At 55.7% G+C, this 17,556-nt stretch overlaps 1 protein-coding gene across 2 annotated transcripts; it reads right to left on the reverse strand.

Annotated features, from left to right (window-relative positions):
- Positions 1-653: 653 nt before the first annotated feature.
- CLN8 (CLN8 transmembrane ER and ERGIC protein) lies at positions 654-17,223 on the reverse strand. Of its 2 annotated transcripts, none has more exons than XM_040643335.1 (3): positions 17,163-17,223; positions 9,516-10,164; positions 654-2,574 (listed from the first exon to the last, which is right to left on the reverse strand). In XM_040643335.1, the coding sequence occupies exons 2-3, from the start codon at positions 10,056-10,058 to the stop codon at positions 2,251-2,253; spliced, it is 867 nt and encodes a 288-aa protein (XP_040499269.1). In that variant the 5' UTR covers positions 10,059-10,164; positions 17,163-17,223; the 3' UTR covers positions 654-2,250. The 2 variants fall into 2 exon arrangements, with proteins under 2 accessions (XP_040499269.1, XP_040499268.1); XM_040643334.1 differs by lacking the exon at positions 17,163-17,223 and adding an exon at positions 10,461-11,451.
- Positions 17,224-17,556: the final 333 nt, after the last annotated feature.

Below are 17,556 nucleotides of genomic sequence, written 5' to 3' on the forward strand. Positions count from 1 at the left end.
GCCTCACCCACGCACACGGCTGGCGCGGGGTGACCTGGGCCTGGCGCAGAACCCGGGAAGCGCCGTACAATCTGGAAGGTGCTACCAGTCCCAGGGCAATAAAGGCACGTGGGTCCTGGATCAAAAGGGTTCAAAAAGCCTTTTTCTACACAGACAGGCTTGCTTTTGTGTTCCTCACGGGAAGTCCCCGGTCAGAGGGAGTGCTAACGTGTGCGTGGGGGAGGGGGCAAGCTCATGTGTTCTCCGGCATCTCCCTCTCCCCGCTGGAGAACCGCATCTCTGTGAAGACGCAGGGTGTCGAGGCTGAACTCGGGCAAGGTCCAAGTCCTCCTGTAGGTCAGACAAAAATTAAGCTGGGGCGCCTGGGTGGCTCAGTCGGTGAAGTGTCTGCCTTCAGCTCAGGTCATGATCTCAGGGTCCTGGGATCGAACCCCACGTCAGGCTCTCTGCTCAGTGGGGAGCCTGCTTCTCCCTCTCTCTCTGCCGCTCCCCCTGCTTGTGCTCTCTCTGTCAAATAAATAAATAAAATCCTAAAAACAAATGAAGCTAACTACTTCATACCTTAACTCGAATTTTGAGTCTGTAGCTCCAAGACACAGAAGACTTGCACTGATACAAACAGTATCGAAAGACAAGAACTGACATCCGTTTGGGTCCGTAAACATAAGTTACTTTATTATACTTCTGTCCCATCAGAAAACACCAGCCATGTCTGTTCCACAAGACTGGGTGTGACCGTGGGCAGCAGGGAGCCACGAAGTCTTCCGTTCGCAGTCCTTGCAGGGACGCAGTGTGCTGGGAATTGAGATCTAAGTCACTTCTTACAAAGAGATAAATAGGTATTGCACATCTGGACCTAAGCATAATCTGTAAGTCGAAGCAGCAGCACTGAGGACACGCACTGTGAGCTCTGTGTCCCAGGATGAGCGCAGGTCGGGCGTTTCCACGACCACTAAACACGTGTTTTTTGCAAACACGTCAAAGGGGCTTTTGGTAAAAAATAAACCTAAATTTTATTGCACGGTCATGGCCAGAATAAAACATGTGTGCAGGTCTCCCCCGCAGCCCACATGTCGTGAGCTGAAATGACCCCCGCTTTCCTAAAGTTTGCACTGCAACACTTTGCAGACCTACTCTGTGCCTGTTTTTGCTGCCTGACAGAAACCCACTGGGGGCCCTCCCTTCCCAGAAGGAGGCAGTGCTGTGGGGACGCAGGTCTCTGGTAAAGGTGGAGAGGCCACAGCGAGATTTTGGAAGTGGGGGTGCCTGGGTCTTCCGGCACACGTGCCAGGCTGCTGTGACTTCCACCAGGCACGGCGCGGCGAAGGCGACCACTTTGGATGCACCACCAAGCGCCCAGCAAGGGCTGCTGCAGAGCGAGCCAGGACCACGGAACCTGCCGTCTGGCCCCTCGGTGCGCAGGGCAAAGCGACTGCTGCCCGGCCCTGACACCCACAGAAACACCAGCCACGGAACAAGGGTCTGGATGGGAAGCCCACTGGCAACTCAGTCTATTCAAAATGGTTCTGCAGTACAGACAGATCCGATGACCAAACATCTCCCTTATTTTGCTCAGTGAGCCATAGAGTATGAATATGTTCTTATTTTCCTACATATCCCCTGACCTACCAGCCTCGCAGGCCTCGCTGTCGCGCACGCTCCGGTCAGGCTGGGTCTGGTCCCAGGCAGCGGCTCCTGCCCACGGTCTCCACACGCCCTCACCACCCAATGGACACACCGCTGTGCAGCAGGCTCCAGGCTTCATACGGGACACTCTAATGAGGGGCACGAACGGGACACCCTTCCAGCTCGGGCAGTTCTCTCCAACTCAGCAGGACACCACGACCGGAGAGGACACACGACACGCTGACCGTGTGACCAGAAAGACCACGCTGGCGGCCACAGCGCCATGTCAGGCACTCCCGGACAGGACACTCCCCTCCTCCCGGACAGGTGGCCCGGCCTCCACCACTGATCCCCTCCTTGGTGCTGATCAGGGCCCCGCACAGGTAGGCGTGCAGGAACAAACCCTAACAGACAACAGAGTTACGACGGCAAAAATCCACCCCCAGAGGCAAACCAAGGCTTTAGAAACACTTTGTGGCTACATGGAAATTAACACGACCGCCACAGCTGGTCCGAGTTGGAAAGAGCGCTGGACACGGAGCCCGTGTCTACGTGAGCCTGTGCAGGGGACGCCGGCGGAGCCCAGGCAGGAGCCGCTGCGCGCTGCAGTCCGGGCCCCAGCGGCTACTGCCCCTTCTTCGGCGGCACCTGGCCGTTGGCCCCGGCGGGCCGGCTGCTTCTGGGCGCCGGCTGCGCAAAGTTCCAATCCACCGGATGGAGCAGCTGCTGCGTCTTCTTGTGGGTCCAGTAGGGATTGATGACGAGCGTGAGGAGGCTCAGTCCGACGAGGAAGAGCGCCAGGTGCGGTGGGTAGAGGCTGCGGAGCAGCCCGTCCCAGTGCCAGAAGCACACCCACCACATGTGGTAGGTCAGCACCATGCGGCAGTGGAACATGTGAATCATCAGCCACTGGTTCAGCTTCCAGAACAGGGAGTCGGACCAGCCGGCCTGCGGGCAGAACAGAAGCCGGGTCAGTGCACGGCCAGCCACACGCACTCGTGCTCTCAAGGGGGCCACCAGCCCAACACAGCCCCGCAAAGGCATGTGCGTTCTCCTTGCCCTGCGACTTCTTCGTGGAAGGAGCCGCCTGCCGACTGAGCGCCCGCACGGGCAGCGCGGCCCCCTCCTCGCCCGTCCCTTCTGCTCCTTCCGACTGTTTGTCCCATGAGCAAAATGCAATCTTCTCTTCAATCTCACTCCAATGTTCACGTTTAACCTTGAGCTCACACATACCGCAGCCCTGGGACAAGAATCTCCGAGAGGAGAGACACTTAGGATGACACACATTTCCTGCTTTGGGTTTCGATTCTTTTACCCCAGGAGCCCATGGACACAGGCAGACACGGACTTTCCTTAACACAACTCTAAATTTACATTAAACTAGTTTCTGAGAGTTGTAGCCCAAACCGAACAGAGAACTTGAAGGTGGTCCATCAGATCGTGGACACCAAGGTGGGACCTCGCTGGCACCGGGACAGTCGGCACTGGGACAGTCCAGCACCACATTCCAGCACCCTCGACCTTCCACACACCAGCCTCTCCAACCTTGTCTCTGCTGAACCCAAGCTAGAAAATCTTCCTCAGGAATCCACGTGGCAGGTGCCCGCCCCAGGGTGGGGGCGGGGTCCTGCTTTTACAGAAGGGAACTCTGAGCGGTGGGAGAACGTGACCTCAGGAAAGGGCACTGCTCTACTTGCAGTACGTCTGCTGAGCCCTGAAGGGGACACAGCAAACCAACTCCTGAGAGCATGTTTGTAAACAATAAGGAAGGAATCCTAATCTCTCATGGCATAAAAACACATCCACACAGCTCTGACGCAGGAAAACAAGAATCCATGGAACTGATGACTCAGGAAAAATAAACTAAGAAAAACAAGGAACTTCCTTGTTGTCTGCAATACTGTGAACTTACCCCAAAATAACTGCACAAAACTCAGCATTATCTAGTACTTTGAGAGCAGAAATACCCATGCATGCTTTCTTCTAGTCTTCTGATAATTCAGTTAGTGTAGATAACACCCCAGAGAAACATCCTATTTACTCTGGCCGAGTTTGACATGACACACTCCAGCTCGACTAACGAGCGTGGACGCGAAGGGAGGTGATGGAAGGGCCCACGGAAAGCCCCGTGGAGGCTCTAACAGCGTGCTGCCTTTCTGGGCACGCGGCTTCTCAGGGCTGCTGTACCTCCAGCCTCCCGCAGGCAGCCTCCCTAGCGGAGTCTACAGGGATGGACGCTGCTGTGCTCGCAGAACACACCACCTCCAGACCTCGCGGGCAGCTTTTCAGACTCACCAAGCACTTCATTTGCTCCAACCCTGTGTTTGGTGCCACTCAAGGTGGCCCGTAGCCACATGCTTCCCGTGGACCCCGCTCTGCTGGAGCGGTAAACACGCAGGAGGGAGAGCCAGGGCACAAATCTGAAACAAGCACAGCACCGGCACACAGAAGGGCGGTGGAGAAGCTGAGGCCACGAGATCTGTGTCTTCAGTCCTGACGGCCACGTGACAGGAGGATAAAACCAAATGTGCCTGGTAACGTTTTTGTAAAATCAGAAGGCGAGGCTACAGTTCTCGGAGGCTCCTGTCTGAAGGAGAAGCCAGGACCACAGTCAGCCCTCCATCAGCAGGAACCAGGTGCCCTAGCACTCTGGCGTGCCCCAGTCTGCTGAGAAACCGTGTGGCCCCTGCCAAATGGCCCCATCACCAGGTCCAGAGGTGGCGATGGACAGCACTCAGCGTTGGCACAGGTGCGCTGTTCAGTGCCCTCCTCCAACACCCACTGGCAGCACTGGGTGCAGCCTGGATGCACACAGGTGGGGACACCCGGTCCCAGCTGCATGGGCTCTGCTCCCTCGTGCGAGCTCCTCTAGACTTGGCCACACTGTTTCCCAAGGGAACAAAGCACACGTCTGCCCCGCACGGACTCCACCTCCAGAGCTCGGTGCATCATCCATGTTTCCTCCCCAGCCCCTGCCTACAGCTGGCAGAGTTCTCGATTACTACTCACGAGAGCATGTATCTTCTGTGGGACCGTACAAGGAGGCCACAAGCGCACATTTCTCAAGCACAGAAACACGGAAGGTTTGATGTTTCCAATGTCAGATCGCTCCATACAAACTGTGGAGGACACAAGAGCAGGGCACACCTCAAGGCCGCCTCCCCATCACTGCTCCATCACACTTAGTGGCATGGACTCCGTCCCACTTTGCCACTCCCCCCAAAATTCACAGAACAAAGGGCTCTTCTCCATTATTCTCCTCATTGCTAAAAGTGGCCTTCTTAAATTATTAATTTTCATATCACGAATATGAACTTTTATAGTAATTATGTTAAGTTCAGAACACTCGAAGCTTGAGAACTGAGCATTCTTTGGCATAAGTCGGGCACCGTCACCTCGTGTCCAGTGTCACCAAGTGCTCTGAGCAGGGACAGGGACAAAGTCGGTGACAGCACGTACAGAGAACGCTTTGTGCAGCTCTGGCTCCCGGGGCTAGCACTGCACGGCACACGTGTGCAGAAACCGACATGCCCTCATTCACACTACGGGCTAGTCGTTTGTGGGTGAATTTTATCCAGAGGTTCGAGTTCCGTGCAATTCGTTTATTAACGCTAACATTTCGGAATCAGGCGAGAAAGAAATGCTAAGAACAAGCCACTGGTGGAGGCAGAGCCCGTCTTAAATTACGGTGACGTCTGCCGTCTTGATGTGCATCCTTTGCTCTCTCAACACATCAGACCTGAATGGTCTGGCAGATCCTTGAATACGGATGCCCAACCATGCACGACTTCAGCAGCTTACGTAAAAGCTGAAAAGGATTTCAATACTGTAGGCAGCACTTACTTACGTTTAGTATATGTGAACTACAACAAGAAGTGAAACATCTAGAATAACTGACCTAAGGCACCTTAACTTGGGGTACAGTTCTGCCGTAGGGGTCCACTGGTTTGGCAGAGTCAGTTTCATGAGGGTGTTAAGAAGTGAAGACACAGAGATCCCTTCTTCCGTCCTGCACAGACAGCACCCAGCAAACTGTAGCGATAGCAGCAAAATCCAAAACCAAGTCTCTCTCCCGCGCCCACCCACCGCTAGAGTCTGCCCGCGTCCCGAGGATGCGGGGACCAGAGGCTGGGCCTCCCTGACGGCCCTGCTCCCCCCAGTCGGAGCAGGCGAGTCCGCGGGAGGCTGGTGGCCACGTCTGGCCCCAGGTGGTGTACAGACAGGTCTGGAGAAATACACGTGAGACCACTGAACACTGATCACCTTATGGGCTGGAAAGAGACAGGAAGATTTTCTTTCTTTTTTTTAAGAAGTGCCTACAAAAAAAATAAAAAATCCAGATAATGAATCATCTATTTTCTCAAACGTGTGTATTACATCCCAGGCACATCTGTCTTGTAGGTCTGGGGTAGGTCCCTGCTGACCACGGCAGTCCAGCCCACCCAGGTGAGCGGGCTCCTCTGTCCAGGGGGCAGATGGGACAGGACGGCTGGACCACAGCCGGACCGTCTGGCACACCCTCCGTCCACAGCCGACCACAACGCTGGTGCTGGGCTCAAAGCCAGAGAACACAGGGAAGTCTCAGCCCCTGCTCTCCGCCCTTGGGAAGCCCCTGTCTGTGGAGAGGACACCCACAAGGAGAGGACTGACAGCTGCAGGGCGTGAGCAGTACGGGCAGGCGCACAAACGCTGATGGCTCCCAAGTCGCTGCCTCTTACCAAAATGACCCACCGCTGCACCAGCAGCCTCGATGGTCAGAGGTTGGCTGGCTTGACTCCTCCACTCCATTAACGATTTCCAACCTTCCCCAAATCACTGCCGCTACGTGGGAACGGTCTGCCCTGCGGACACCGGAAACTCACTCCGATGTCCCCACACCGCCTACCCCAGGGGACCTGAAGGCACTGATGACTCTTCCTGCTTCTTGATTTTCTCCCGAATCTTAGCACGGCGCTACAGAAGCGCTCGGGCACATGACCCGCCGGTGGTGACTGCATCAGCTGCAGACTTCACGTTTCACATAAAACATCCTGCGAACAGTGAGCCATGAAAGACGGCAAGACATCTGTGCTCCAGACAGAATTCTCAAGAATCTCACCTGAACGTTTTGATATCAAAATGAGAATCCAGATTGTATCCAGCAGACAAACAGCTTCTAAAAATACACTTTTGAAAACAAAAAGGAGACAACTGCTATGCAAATAATGATGCTAGGTCCCGACACCTCTGATTGGTAGTAAAACGACCTTATTCAGAAACACAGGCATAAGAAAACAGAGGACAGGGGTAGGAAGCCGGACCCACCCTCCCCGCAAACACCCGGATTCAGCACAAGGCACACACAAAGCCCCTTTGTGAGAAATCAGAAACTAACGCAGACAATCTTGCATGTGGGGGAATGTGAGCCACCCTCGCCATGGCAGGGAAGGACCGTCCAGCACCACAGGGTCAGGGGAGACCCCAGAGGAGGGAGGAGCTGGTGCACATGTCCAGCACCCCAACTTTTCCGAGGAGCTCACGGAGGACTGGCCTCGGTGTGGTCGGTCCTGGAGTTCCAGCGGGTCCGGCAGAGTCTGGTTGCCCTGCCCCACGAGAAGAGAGGCGGTGGCTGGGCTGGCAGACCCCATAGCTTCTGTCCCCCACTCCAGCTCCGCACGGAAGGAGCAGACCACACAGCGGCCCACTTTCCCCTGGGGAGGGACAGAGCCAGCAGAACCCCCCAGAATCTCTGGCCAGGCTGACCAGAGGGGTCGGCTCCTGCCCGAGAACACCGTGTGGAGCCTGGGCGCGGTGCCTGCTTTGTCTGATGCATAGACAGCAACAGACTTGGGCAACGGTGTTCTCAAGGTCAGTCTTCAAAAGCAGACCCTAAGGAACTGGGGTTAAAAGACTTACGTGACAGAGAAGGACAGGCAACTGTCCTGAAGACGCAAGTCACTAAAGTCTCGAGAACAAGGCATAAACAAAATAAGAATTTCAACAGACAGAAAATGTTAAAAAAAAAAAAAAAAAGTCCCAAAAGGAAATCAAGGAGCTGAGAACACAGTAAAGGAACCGAAAATTTCACTAGAAAGGCTTGCTGACATGATCTCCAGTTCAATGCCGTCCCTACCAAAATGGCAATGCCACTCTTGACAGAAATAGGAGAAACCATTCTAAAATTCACAGGAAACCACAGAAGACCACAGACAGTCATCTGAACCTTGGAAAAGAAGAGTGCGTGGAGGCACCACACTTGCTGACTTCAAAGTATATTATGGAACTACTCAGAACTGTAGGGCACTGGCGGAAGGCGGACATGGAGTCCGGGGGCACAGGGCCCACAGCCCAGAAGGAAACCCACCATGGACGCTCAACTTGTTGACCGCTAAGGGGCGAAAAACCTACTACGAGGTAAGGACCGTCCCTCTGACAGGGGTGCTGACCAGACCACGCTCCTACACCAGACACAACAGTTGGAATGGGTTGAAGTCTCACACGGAAGACCAAAAACTAGTACTCCTGGAAGAAAACACGGGGAAAAGCTTCACGACGCTGGTCTTGGCCACAATGGCCCAGCTACGACGCCAAGAGCGCAGGCAACGGAGATAAACAACTGGGACGGCGTGACGCGGACACAAGCCCCACAGTGAGGGAAGGCGCCTGCAGAGCACGTGACCAGGGACAGGCTACCCTCCAACAGATAAGGAACTACACGCCAAGTGGAAACAAAATTCTGATTCGAACACGGTGCAGGGCTGTGAACAGTTTTCCAGGGAAGACACATACACGGTCCACAGCTGAATGAAAAGCGTCTAAGCTCACTGATCGCCAGGGAGAAGCAAACCAAATCCACCGTGAGGCCGCCGCACATGGTCATGACGGCCAGAGTCAGCAACACAGGAGACCAGGGTGGGCGAGCACAAGGAGACCCCAGGACTCTGGCGCGGTGTCGTAGGAACGGGAGCTGCGGCAGCCGCGGTGCAGACCAGCATGGAGCCTTTCTCTTGTAGAACAGAACTGCCAAACCATCTGGTCAGCCCACTTCTGAACACTCGTCCAAAATAACGGAAATCAGGACCTCGGAGAGCTGTGAGCGCCTCCCATGCTCACTGCAGCGCTATTCGCAGTGGCTACGATGTGCCCACGACCTGGGCGCCCACGGCAGACGCACGGACACAGCGTGGTGCCCACACGCCACACAAAACCTGTCTGAAAGGGGATTCTGCGGTGGGCCACGTGCGTGAACTCTGTGGACACGATGCTCAGAGGAACAAGCCGGTGGCAGAAAGACAGACATGGCCTGTCTCCACCTATGTATCTAAAACAGTCGAACTCACAGCGCAGCGTGGAGTGTGGCTGCCGGAGCCGGCGGGAGATACTCATCAGCAGGCAAAGCTTCAGCAAGCATGGGGAGCAAATTCGAGGGCGCTGCCCTATGCTGCCACGCCTGTTGTCCGCAGGAACGTCTTGTCCACATAAAAACTCATGAAGAGGGTAGATCTCATGGTAAGTGTTAAAATAAGATGAAATAAAAATTTTAAAAAGATATGTGTATACATATATACTATTGGATTTTTTTCCCCAAGCATTTGAAAGAAAGAGAGAAAAAATTATGTTTTCTCGAGCTTAGAAAATCCTATCGACTAAGTCCTAAGATGCAGGGAGTCTTGTTTCACTGTGGAGCTCGAAGCCTAAGAGATTCATGATTAGGGACATGGAATTCAACTAGGAGGAGTTCCTCATGGACTCCGCATGCTGCGATTTAGTCTGGGGTGACCGCAGAGCACGGTGCCTAAGGAGCAGTCGTCTAGGCACGAGACGGGACAGGTGCTCGACCCGGCTCCCCAGCCGCTGCTGACGAAGGCAGAGACGGCAAAGGCCCCCCGCGTCCCGCCAGAAACACTCACCTTCAAGAGCATCCAGGAAATGCAGGTGAAGGGGGTGCTGGCCTCCAGGAGCAGTGTGGTCATGGCCAGATAGTGGCCGGCGTCCAGGTTGACCACCGAGCCAAGAAAGCCAAGAAAGGCAAAGAGATGGTGGACAACCAAGAACAAGTCGAACGTGCGAAAGAGCGCGTTGGACAGGTGCACCGCTACGTTTTCAAAGAAAAAGAATCCAGTCGCCGTGGCGATGTGGAACCAGCACCAGTTCCGCTGCCCACGCGCCTTGTCGGCTTGCAGCACGGGGTCCGCCAGCAGGGCCCACAGACCCGCAGCACTGCTCTGAACACCAAACACGGCGCGCGTGGCCGCCAGGTTCCAAAAGACCTTCTCCCTGGCCACCAGAGAGCGGTACGTGGCGTTGAGGGAGGACGACAGCTGGTGGCAGACCACAAAGACGCCCAGGTAGAAGACGAAGCCAGCAACCGCCAGCGTGGAGCGGATCTTCCAGGACGTGTAATCCATGTCGAAGATGCTCTCTGATGTTCCTCCATCGCTCACAGGCGTCATCGTCCTCAACTGAGCCTACGACAGCGTCCCAGGCCACGCCGCACCTCGTCCAAGAATGCAAAGTCGGTGCAGGCGCCTCTGCAGTCTACATGTACCCGTGTGCAACCTGCAAGAAAGGACAGACAGGTCACCTCACGGGGCCGAAGCAGGCGCGAGCGCACAGCCCTGCTCCAGCAGGACAGACGTGGTACCGTAAAAAGGATTTCTAAAACTTCTTCGCCGTATTTGAAGGTACACAGACACAGCAAGAAAACACCCGTCGGTGGCCCAGGACAAGGCCAGGAGAGGACCCAGGAGCTGGACGGAGCTGACAGGACACGCTGTCCCAGACTCCGCCGCGGGGCCACCGGGGAGTCACGCTGTGCACACGCTCCACAGGGTGACCCGCCTTCGGATACTCACACGGCCGTCTGCACTGGCAGCTTCTTGGCCCGGAACCCGAGACAGGAATACTGGCCTGGTCGTCCACAGTCTGGAGGGCCACAGCCACGCGCCACAGGCCCGCCACAGCCCTGCGTCCCGCATGCTGGCTTCAGACCATCCGCGGCTCAGTCTTCACACACAGAAACAGCTGCGGTGTGTGGCAGAGGCGGCAGCCACGTGCCAGACACAGCCACGTGCAGCACCGGTGTTCGCAGGGTGCAGCATGAGGATGGGCCTCACCTGTCGCCGTCAGGGCCTTACAATCACCTGAGTCCCCAGTTTGCGTCTGCTACCCTGCCATGCAGTGTGACATCCGTCCTCAGTCCCCCATCGGAAGCAAGCACAGGGCCTGGATCGGAGTGGGGCAAGGCCAGCCGTGCGTGCCCATCCACGGACAGCGGGAAGGACAGCAGGAATTACTGCCCCCCACAGCTCTGTGCTAAGTTCCCACCCCTCGACTAGATCATCGTCGGGGCCTTCTCGAGCTCTCAACTTCAAGTAATTCTACTTCCACCCATGAAAACGATCTCGTACACCACGTACATAAAAACATAAACAGAGCACGTAACCCGAGGGCCGTGGGTAGAGTTTATCACCACCCTGTTTCCAAAACTCCTGTTGTCCTACCACCAATGGCCTGTGGGCCGAGAAAACATTATGAACACAATTACCTATTCGAAAAATAAGTTCAATTGAAATAAGCCAATGACTTTTCTCTGTAACGATGTAAAAACAGAAGGTCATTCTTTCATTGCCCAGAAATATAAACTATTTCTTCTTTTCACAACCACCCCACTTCCTATTCCCACGTAGGTTCGACAAAACGTGGAGATCACGAGGAAATGAATGTCAAATCTGATTTCCTGCCTCTGCGTTAGAAGATGGTTGCCGTGCGGGTTATACTAGTTAGCAGGACAGAACGGACTGTCGTTACCCCCAGAAGAACGTCGTACAGGGCTGTGCTCCTGCCCCATTTAAGTCTGAGCCTCATGCTTTCAGGACCAGACCCCACCCACCCTGCACCCTGCTCCACGCTCCAGCCCTACTGAGCCTTCCAATTCCTTGGAAACCCATCTCCATTATTACCTCTGGGCTGCTGCTCCTCCTGGGTCCTCTACCTAAGAGTCCATGCACCTGTCCCACCTGTTAGCCACTCTTAGCTTTCAGATCTTGGCATCCGTGCCGTTTCCTCCAGAAGCCCGCTCAGACCAGAGGAAGTGCCACGGACAACACACCCTCTGTTCCTAGCACTGTCGTATTTAGACACGCGCTCTGACTGCTGCTGCTGCTGGAATCCCTAATCTCCCCCAGACCAGCAGCTCTCTGAGGCCAGGGGCCATGCCCGCCTGTCCATCACTGCACCCCCACTGCCTGATACAGTGCCCGGCGCAGAGGACACGTTCAGGAAACACTCGTTGAACATAGGCCCAGATTTCAAATTATGCTCACGCGGTCAAATTTACACAAACAGCAGAGTCTCAAGTCTTCCAAACAGGCAGGGATGTCTGAAGCTCCCTATGTCACTTTCAGGGAGGGGACCCCCAGCACAGCTAAGACTCTCCGTCCTTGGGGAGAGCACTACATCGAGTGAAGCTGTGGCCTACGAGACCAAAGCCTAGAGCCACAAGCACTAAACCAGCTGTCAGTCTGTGAATATTCAGCGAAAAGCAGAACAGCTCTTCTGCCCAGACGGTCACTATGACCGGTCGGGATGCAGAAAGTACTAGCTCACTTGACCCAAACTACAAAGGAAACATTTCTAACCACTGCACCCTTGGATTTGATCGAGGGCCAAACTCACAGAAGTGTTTTCCTATTTCTCAGTGAACACGACCTCTAAAGTAGGCTGGCTCTCTGTGAGTAGGAATCTGACTCAGGGAGAAAAGACGAGACCACACTCATTTGCACTTTCTACCCAGAGCTCTGGGTCTGCCCCAGGGCACGTGCCCAGGAGTGCTTTGTATTGGATGGACTGAAGGTGTCCAGCTGGCTGCTCCGATGGGTACATGGGCAGGTCTCTCTTCCCCACGCATCCCAAAACACGTACACGTGCACACAGACCTAACACCAGAGGAGAGGCTGGCAAGAGCGCTCGGCTCTGGGAATCCGTGCACAGGTGTGTGTATGTTTCTACTGCTATATGTTTTGACATCTTCAAACCTTCCTGGCTGGGGAGACTGCTCGCTCAGGGCCAAGCCCACTCTTACAAGATAGCAAAACAGGGAACTAACCAATCAGAGGCCCGCCTCCCCCACTGTCCCCACACCCAGGAGCCACATTCCTGTCTTGATCATTCCAGGGCCTGGTGCCACCCCTATTGCCCAAAGCCCACCAAAATTGTTCAAAGTAGCCAGTCCTGAATCATTCACCCTGTCCTGCCTGCCTATCCCATGGAAACCCCCACAAATGCCATGGTCTAAATCTCCCCCTGCCTCCTGACCTGGTGCTTCCCCAGTGGCCCAGCATGGGGTGGCATGGCGTGCCTTCTGTCTCTAGGACCCATGACTATACTGACCTTGGTTTTCCTGAGCCTCTGCTCTGTGTTCTCTTGGCTGCACCTACCTCATAAAAGGACCCAGAACAATCTGGTTCTGCAGCAAGTCACCTTCTAACCCATGAGGGTGGGGAACTATGAAGTTTACGGGTGCGGAGCAACTTCCGGCAAAGATTCCAGGGTTCGGGAGAAGGAAGCCTCACCACCAAGCACTTCCCAGTCACCATGAAAAGCGTCAGCCTGCACTAAACTGCAAACTCTGTGAAAATACAGACTCCTCCTAAGATTTCTTCTTGTACTTTCCCACAAGTCGGTCAGAGATCTGGGTCACAGTTCCCATTCTGCCACGATTGCATCAATATGCACTTAGCCAAGTCATCTAACTTCTGTGGCACCTTGGCCTTAAAATGGGAGAGTCCCCGTGACTCTGGACCCACTGGCCAGTACAGGTGCTACCTGGGAAGGTCCGGGTCAGGACTGAGGGACTCCAGGGCCAAAGGAGCAAGAACAGTGGGTTCTAATCTTGGTTCCACTACTTAGGAGCTAAGAAAATACGTTTCATAACCACCGTGGGCTTGTTTCTGATGAGAATAAAAAATACACAGAAACGCAGGGTAGTAGGACAGTGCTTACCAATACGAAGCACCTATTAAGTGCCAGGCACATTCAACTCCGTCATCTGGTCTTTATAACGTTTCCAATTTCCGTAGCGAGCCCAGGCTCAGCCCCCTTGTTTTGTACTGGATTGGCACCTGTCAGAGACTTCGGAGCTCTGGTCCCTGGTGCACGCAGATCACCAGCAGATGCTTTGCCGTTGGTCAGTTTCTTCCCTACCTACAGAACACGCCCGGGACAAGGCCCACCTCCAGACTCTGCCTTTACTGCCCTTCAGTGATGGCCACGCTTGGGCACTTTGTACATGGCCAGGTGCCCTAAGGCAGGTGCAGAGCCACTGGACTGACATGATCTCCGGTCCCCACCTGGTTGTAAAAACCACAGAATCGGAGGTGGAATGGTTTAGTGTCTTCCCTCTTCCAAACCCAGCTAGCGTAACTGAAAGACAGCAGGTAAGGGTCTTCCTGTGTGCCTTAGTGGTTTGACAAGTGAGCAGATAAAATTTAAAAAATCGGATTATCCTGCTGGAGAGAAACCCTGAAAGCAGGCTACCGTGAGTCCCTCTTTCTTCCTGCCCCTCCTGCCGTCCCTGTTCCCCACCAAGCAGCACGGGGACAGGCAGGGTCCTGCCACTCCGGGAGGGGATGGCACGTGCATGCTCCCGGATGGTTACAGGACAGGGAACCGCACACCAGCCTCGCAGGCTCCTGAGCACGTAGGAAGAGGCTGGAGCACAGGTCCTTTCCTAGGTCCGCATGTTCCTGAACTACATGCTTGATCCCTTAACAATGAGACACTGAGGCAAGGATGGGAGGAACGGGGCTCAGGAGGGAGAGAGGCCCATGTAAGGAGGTCATGGGCGGCACAAGCACTTCTCATGGGTGATAGGCAACTGGTTGCAAGGGCTCAGAAATCCAGGAAAAGCCCCGTGCCTTTGAAGTACACCACAACACAGCCTGAGGCCCGCTGCCAGGTCTGGTAGCCTTCAAGACCACCTTTTTGAAGATAGTTTTGGATCTAAACACAGAACCGCAGACAGGTGAGGGTCAGACACAGAAACAGAGACAACTCACCTACAGCCCTCTTTCTGCTCCCCGTCCTGATCCTGATCCCTGCTCCAAACCTGATCTCACGTGCTCCTATACAACTGCCTGCACGGTGTTTGTGAGCAAGCCCGTGCTGGTCTGGCCGCACTGGGCACCGTGGGTGTCTCGGGTCTGCTGACACCAACAGCACCGCCCAGCTGGGGATGCTCCAGCAAGGTGAACCACCAAGTGAAGAAGGCCAGGCCTCGGGTCGCAGGGACCTGCAGGGACCCAGTCGGGGCAGCAAGTCAGCCTCCCCTGGAGTCCTGAGGAGGCACCGCTGTCTCTTCCCACAGCGTCACAATGCTACCTGAATCCATGTGCCCACAAAATCGGCCAGGCCCCATTCTGGAAAGGCGGCGCAGACAGGGTGGGGCAGACTTCCATTTCTCCTCTTGTCTCCCATTGGCCCGTCAGCCCAACCACATCCTCCCAACTTAGATGGCACAGGGGACACCAGGTCACCGCTGTTCCGCTGCTGCATGCCCAATCCCCAGACTGGAGGGCTTCTTCATATGGCCTGAAGTCCACAGGCAGTCACAGCTGGAAGTCACTGCTCCCTCCGGGTAACGAGGGGGGCAGCAGCTCACACCCAGCCCACCCCCGGTTCCATGTGGAAGGCTCCGCAGCCCAGGCACTCCAGCCCTGCATCTCCGCAGCCGGGAGAGACACTGGCTCCTGGAGCGGCCCAGAGCCGCATCCCCGACTCTCCGTGGGCCTTCACTGTCTTTGGGAAAAATCTATCTACAAACCTCATCTTTCCTTCTTGTATAAGATTTGGTGGTTTAAGCTGAAGCATTGCACTGGATCAGGCGTTTTTTTTAAAGAACTCCTGAGTGTGAGTATCAGGGCTGCAATGACCCGGCGGCCGTGTCTCCAGGGATGGGACTCTGCAGCCACCAGGACCCTTGGAGCTCCACCTGACTCCCACTGATGAATTCATGGGGTGCTAAATTGCTACAGATACCACTATTTCTGTATTTAACTGCCAAAATTGATCCAAAACTTGGAAATGAAGTAAAAAAGATGAAAGAAGTTTGCGTGCTTCTCAGGTCATGCTGGGTTACTGCTTAACAAACCCCCTGAGGATCACCTGACTGTGGGAGAGGTAACTGTCCCTTACTGTTTCCCGGGGACTGGCCATGTCAGTCAGTGAAGTGAGAGGTTAGACTATGACACTGGTAAGGGGCCGTAATCCTCCTCTCAGCCCAGGGAGAAGAGATAATGTGAAGGCCGTGGTTTCATTGCACTATAGGTATTCACCAGTGCCCCGCTGAACCCCAGGAGCTTGTCTGTGCATTCCTCTCATTCACTGGTTCTGACCGGCTTTGTCTTCCTGCTGGGTCAGCCATCCATGAGATCAAAGTAAACTGACCCGGCTTCCCCATTTGTGTGAGAACTATGTTTGTAACATTTTGAGAATTATGCTTTGGCAGTGTGTAAAAATATTTCTTCCAAAATCAAAAGAAATAGAGACTCAAGGAATAAAATTTAGGAAAATATGAACAAGCCTAAAAATACAAAAATAAAACTGTGTAATCCCCCACAGCAGCTCCAGGGAGCATTGCTGCTTTGGGTTCAATCATTTCACTCACTATAAACTCTTATTTTTTCCCCATGAAAAGGCATCAGGTATACACACGCTGCCTTGCGCCTGCTTCTTTCCTCTCCACGATATAGGACTCCGTTTCCCCTGTGAATCAATCCTACTGTACAGAGTGTTTCCTCCTGGCACCGAGACCCTCCGCCTCTCCAGGTTGCTCTGCTACATCCAACACCCCATTAGGTTTCCCCCTTCCTCACAGTCTCAATTGCTCTGCAGAGAACTTCCTCGAGCGTTCGCGTTCCTCGAGAACCCACCTCATTCTCAGCTCCAGGTTTTAGGGACAGGAGGTGCTCAGCGAGAACCTGCACATCAAGTAGGGCCTGGAAGGTGCTGGAGGAAAGCTCACAGCTGCGCACCCCGCTCCTTCCCGACCCCCAGGGCTGACCTGCACAGGGCTCCCCTAGACGCGGGGGGGGGCTCCCCTGCACTGGGCTCCCCTAGACGCGGGGAGGCTCCCCGGCACAGGGCTCTCCTAAACGCAGGGGGGGGCTCCCCTGCACAGGGCTCATCTGCACGCGGGGGTACTCCCCTGCACAGGGCTCCCCTAGACGCGGGGGCGCTCCCCAGCACACGGCTGACCTGCACAGGGTTCCCCTGCACGCGGGGGTACAGTCCTGCACCGGGCTCCCCTAGACGCGGGGGTGCTCCCCAGCACAGGGCTGACCCGCACGCGGGGCGGCCGCAGCCCTGCCCTGCGCGTCCCCGCCTCCCAGTCCAAGCCGGCGCCTGGCTCGGGCCGCGCGCGCCCACACAGCGCTGCGCCAGAAGGGAGCGCGGACCCGGCTTCGGTCGAGGAAACGCCCACCCCGCCCGCTCGGCCCCGCATCCCCGGCCAGCTCGGCCCCGCGCCCACCCGCCTCGCACCGCCCTCCGGCTCTCACCGCACTGCCGCCGTCACGACCCCGCCGCAAACGAGGCCGCGCATGCGCATCTCCGCTGGGCGGGGCCTAGAGCGGGGCAGGGCGGAACCAAGGGCGCGGGGCAGGGGGCGCGGACCGGACGGAACCACGTGCGTGGGGCGGCCCGGGGGAGCTCACCCAGCGGACTTGAGGCCCCTGCCCCGCCTGCCCCGCCTCCCCCGCCCTCTCCGAAGTGCGTTGACCACGGTTGCCTTCGTCATGCTCCAGGCTGAGCCCTGGAGAACTGCGGCTGTACGCGCAAGGGGGTGTCTGAGCAGATGGAGCCCCCACGGAATCCCCACTGGGACCCCACGGAGCCCCCACGGGAACTTCCACTGAGACTCTGGAAGCCCAGGATGCAGCCTAGGCCAGGGGC

This window comes from Ursus maritimus, unplaced genomic scaffold (assembly GCF_017311325.1).
Source record: "Ursus maritimus isolate PB19 unplaced genomic scaffold, ASM1731132v1 scaffold_28, whole genome shotgun sequence".
NCBI classification, from domain to species: domain Eukaryota; kingdom Metazoa; phylum Chordata; class Mammalia; order Carnivora; family Ursidae; genus Ursus; species Ursus maritimus.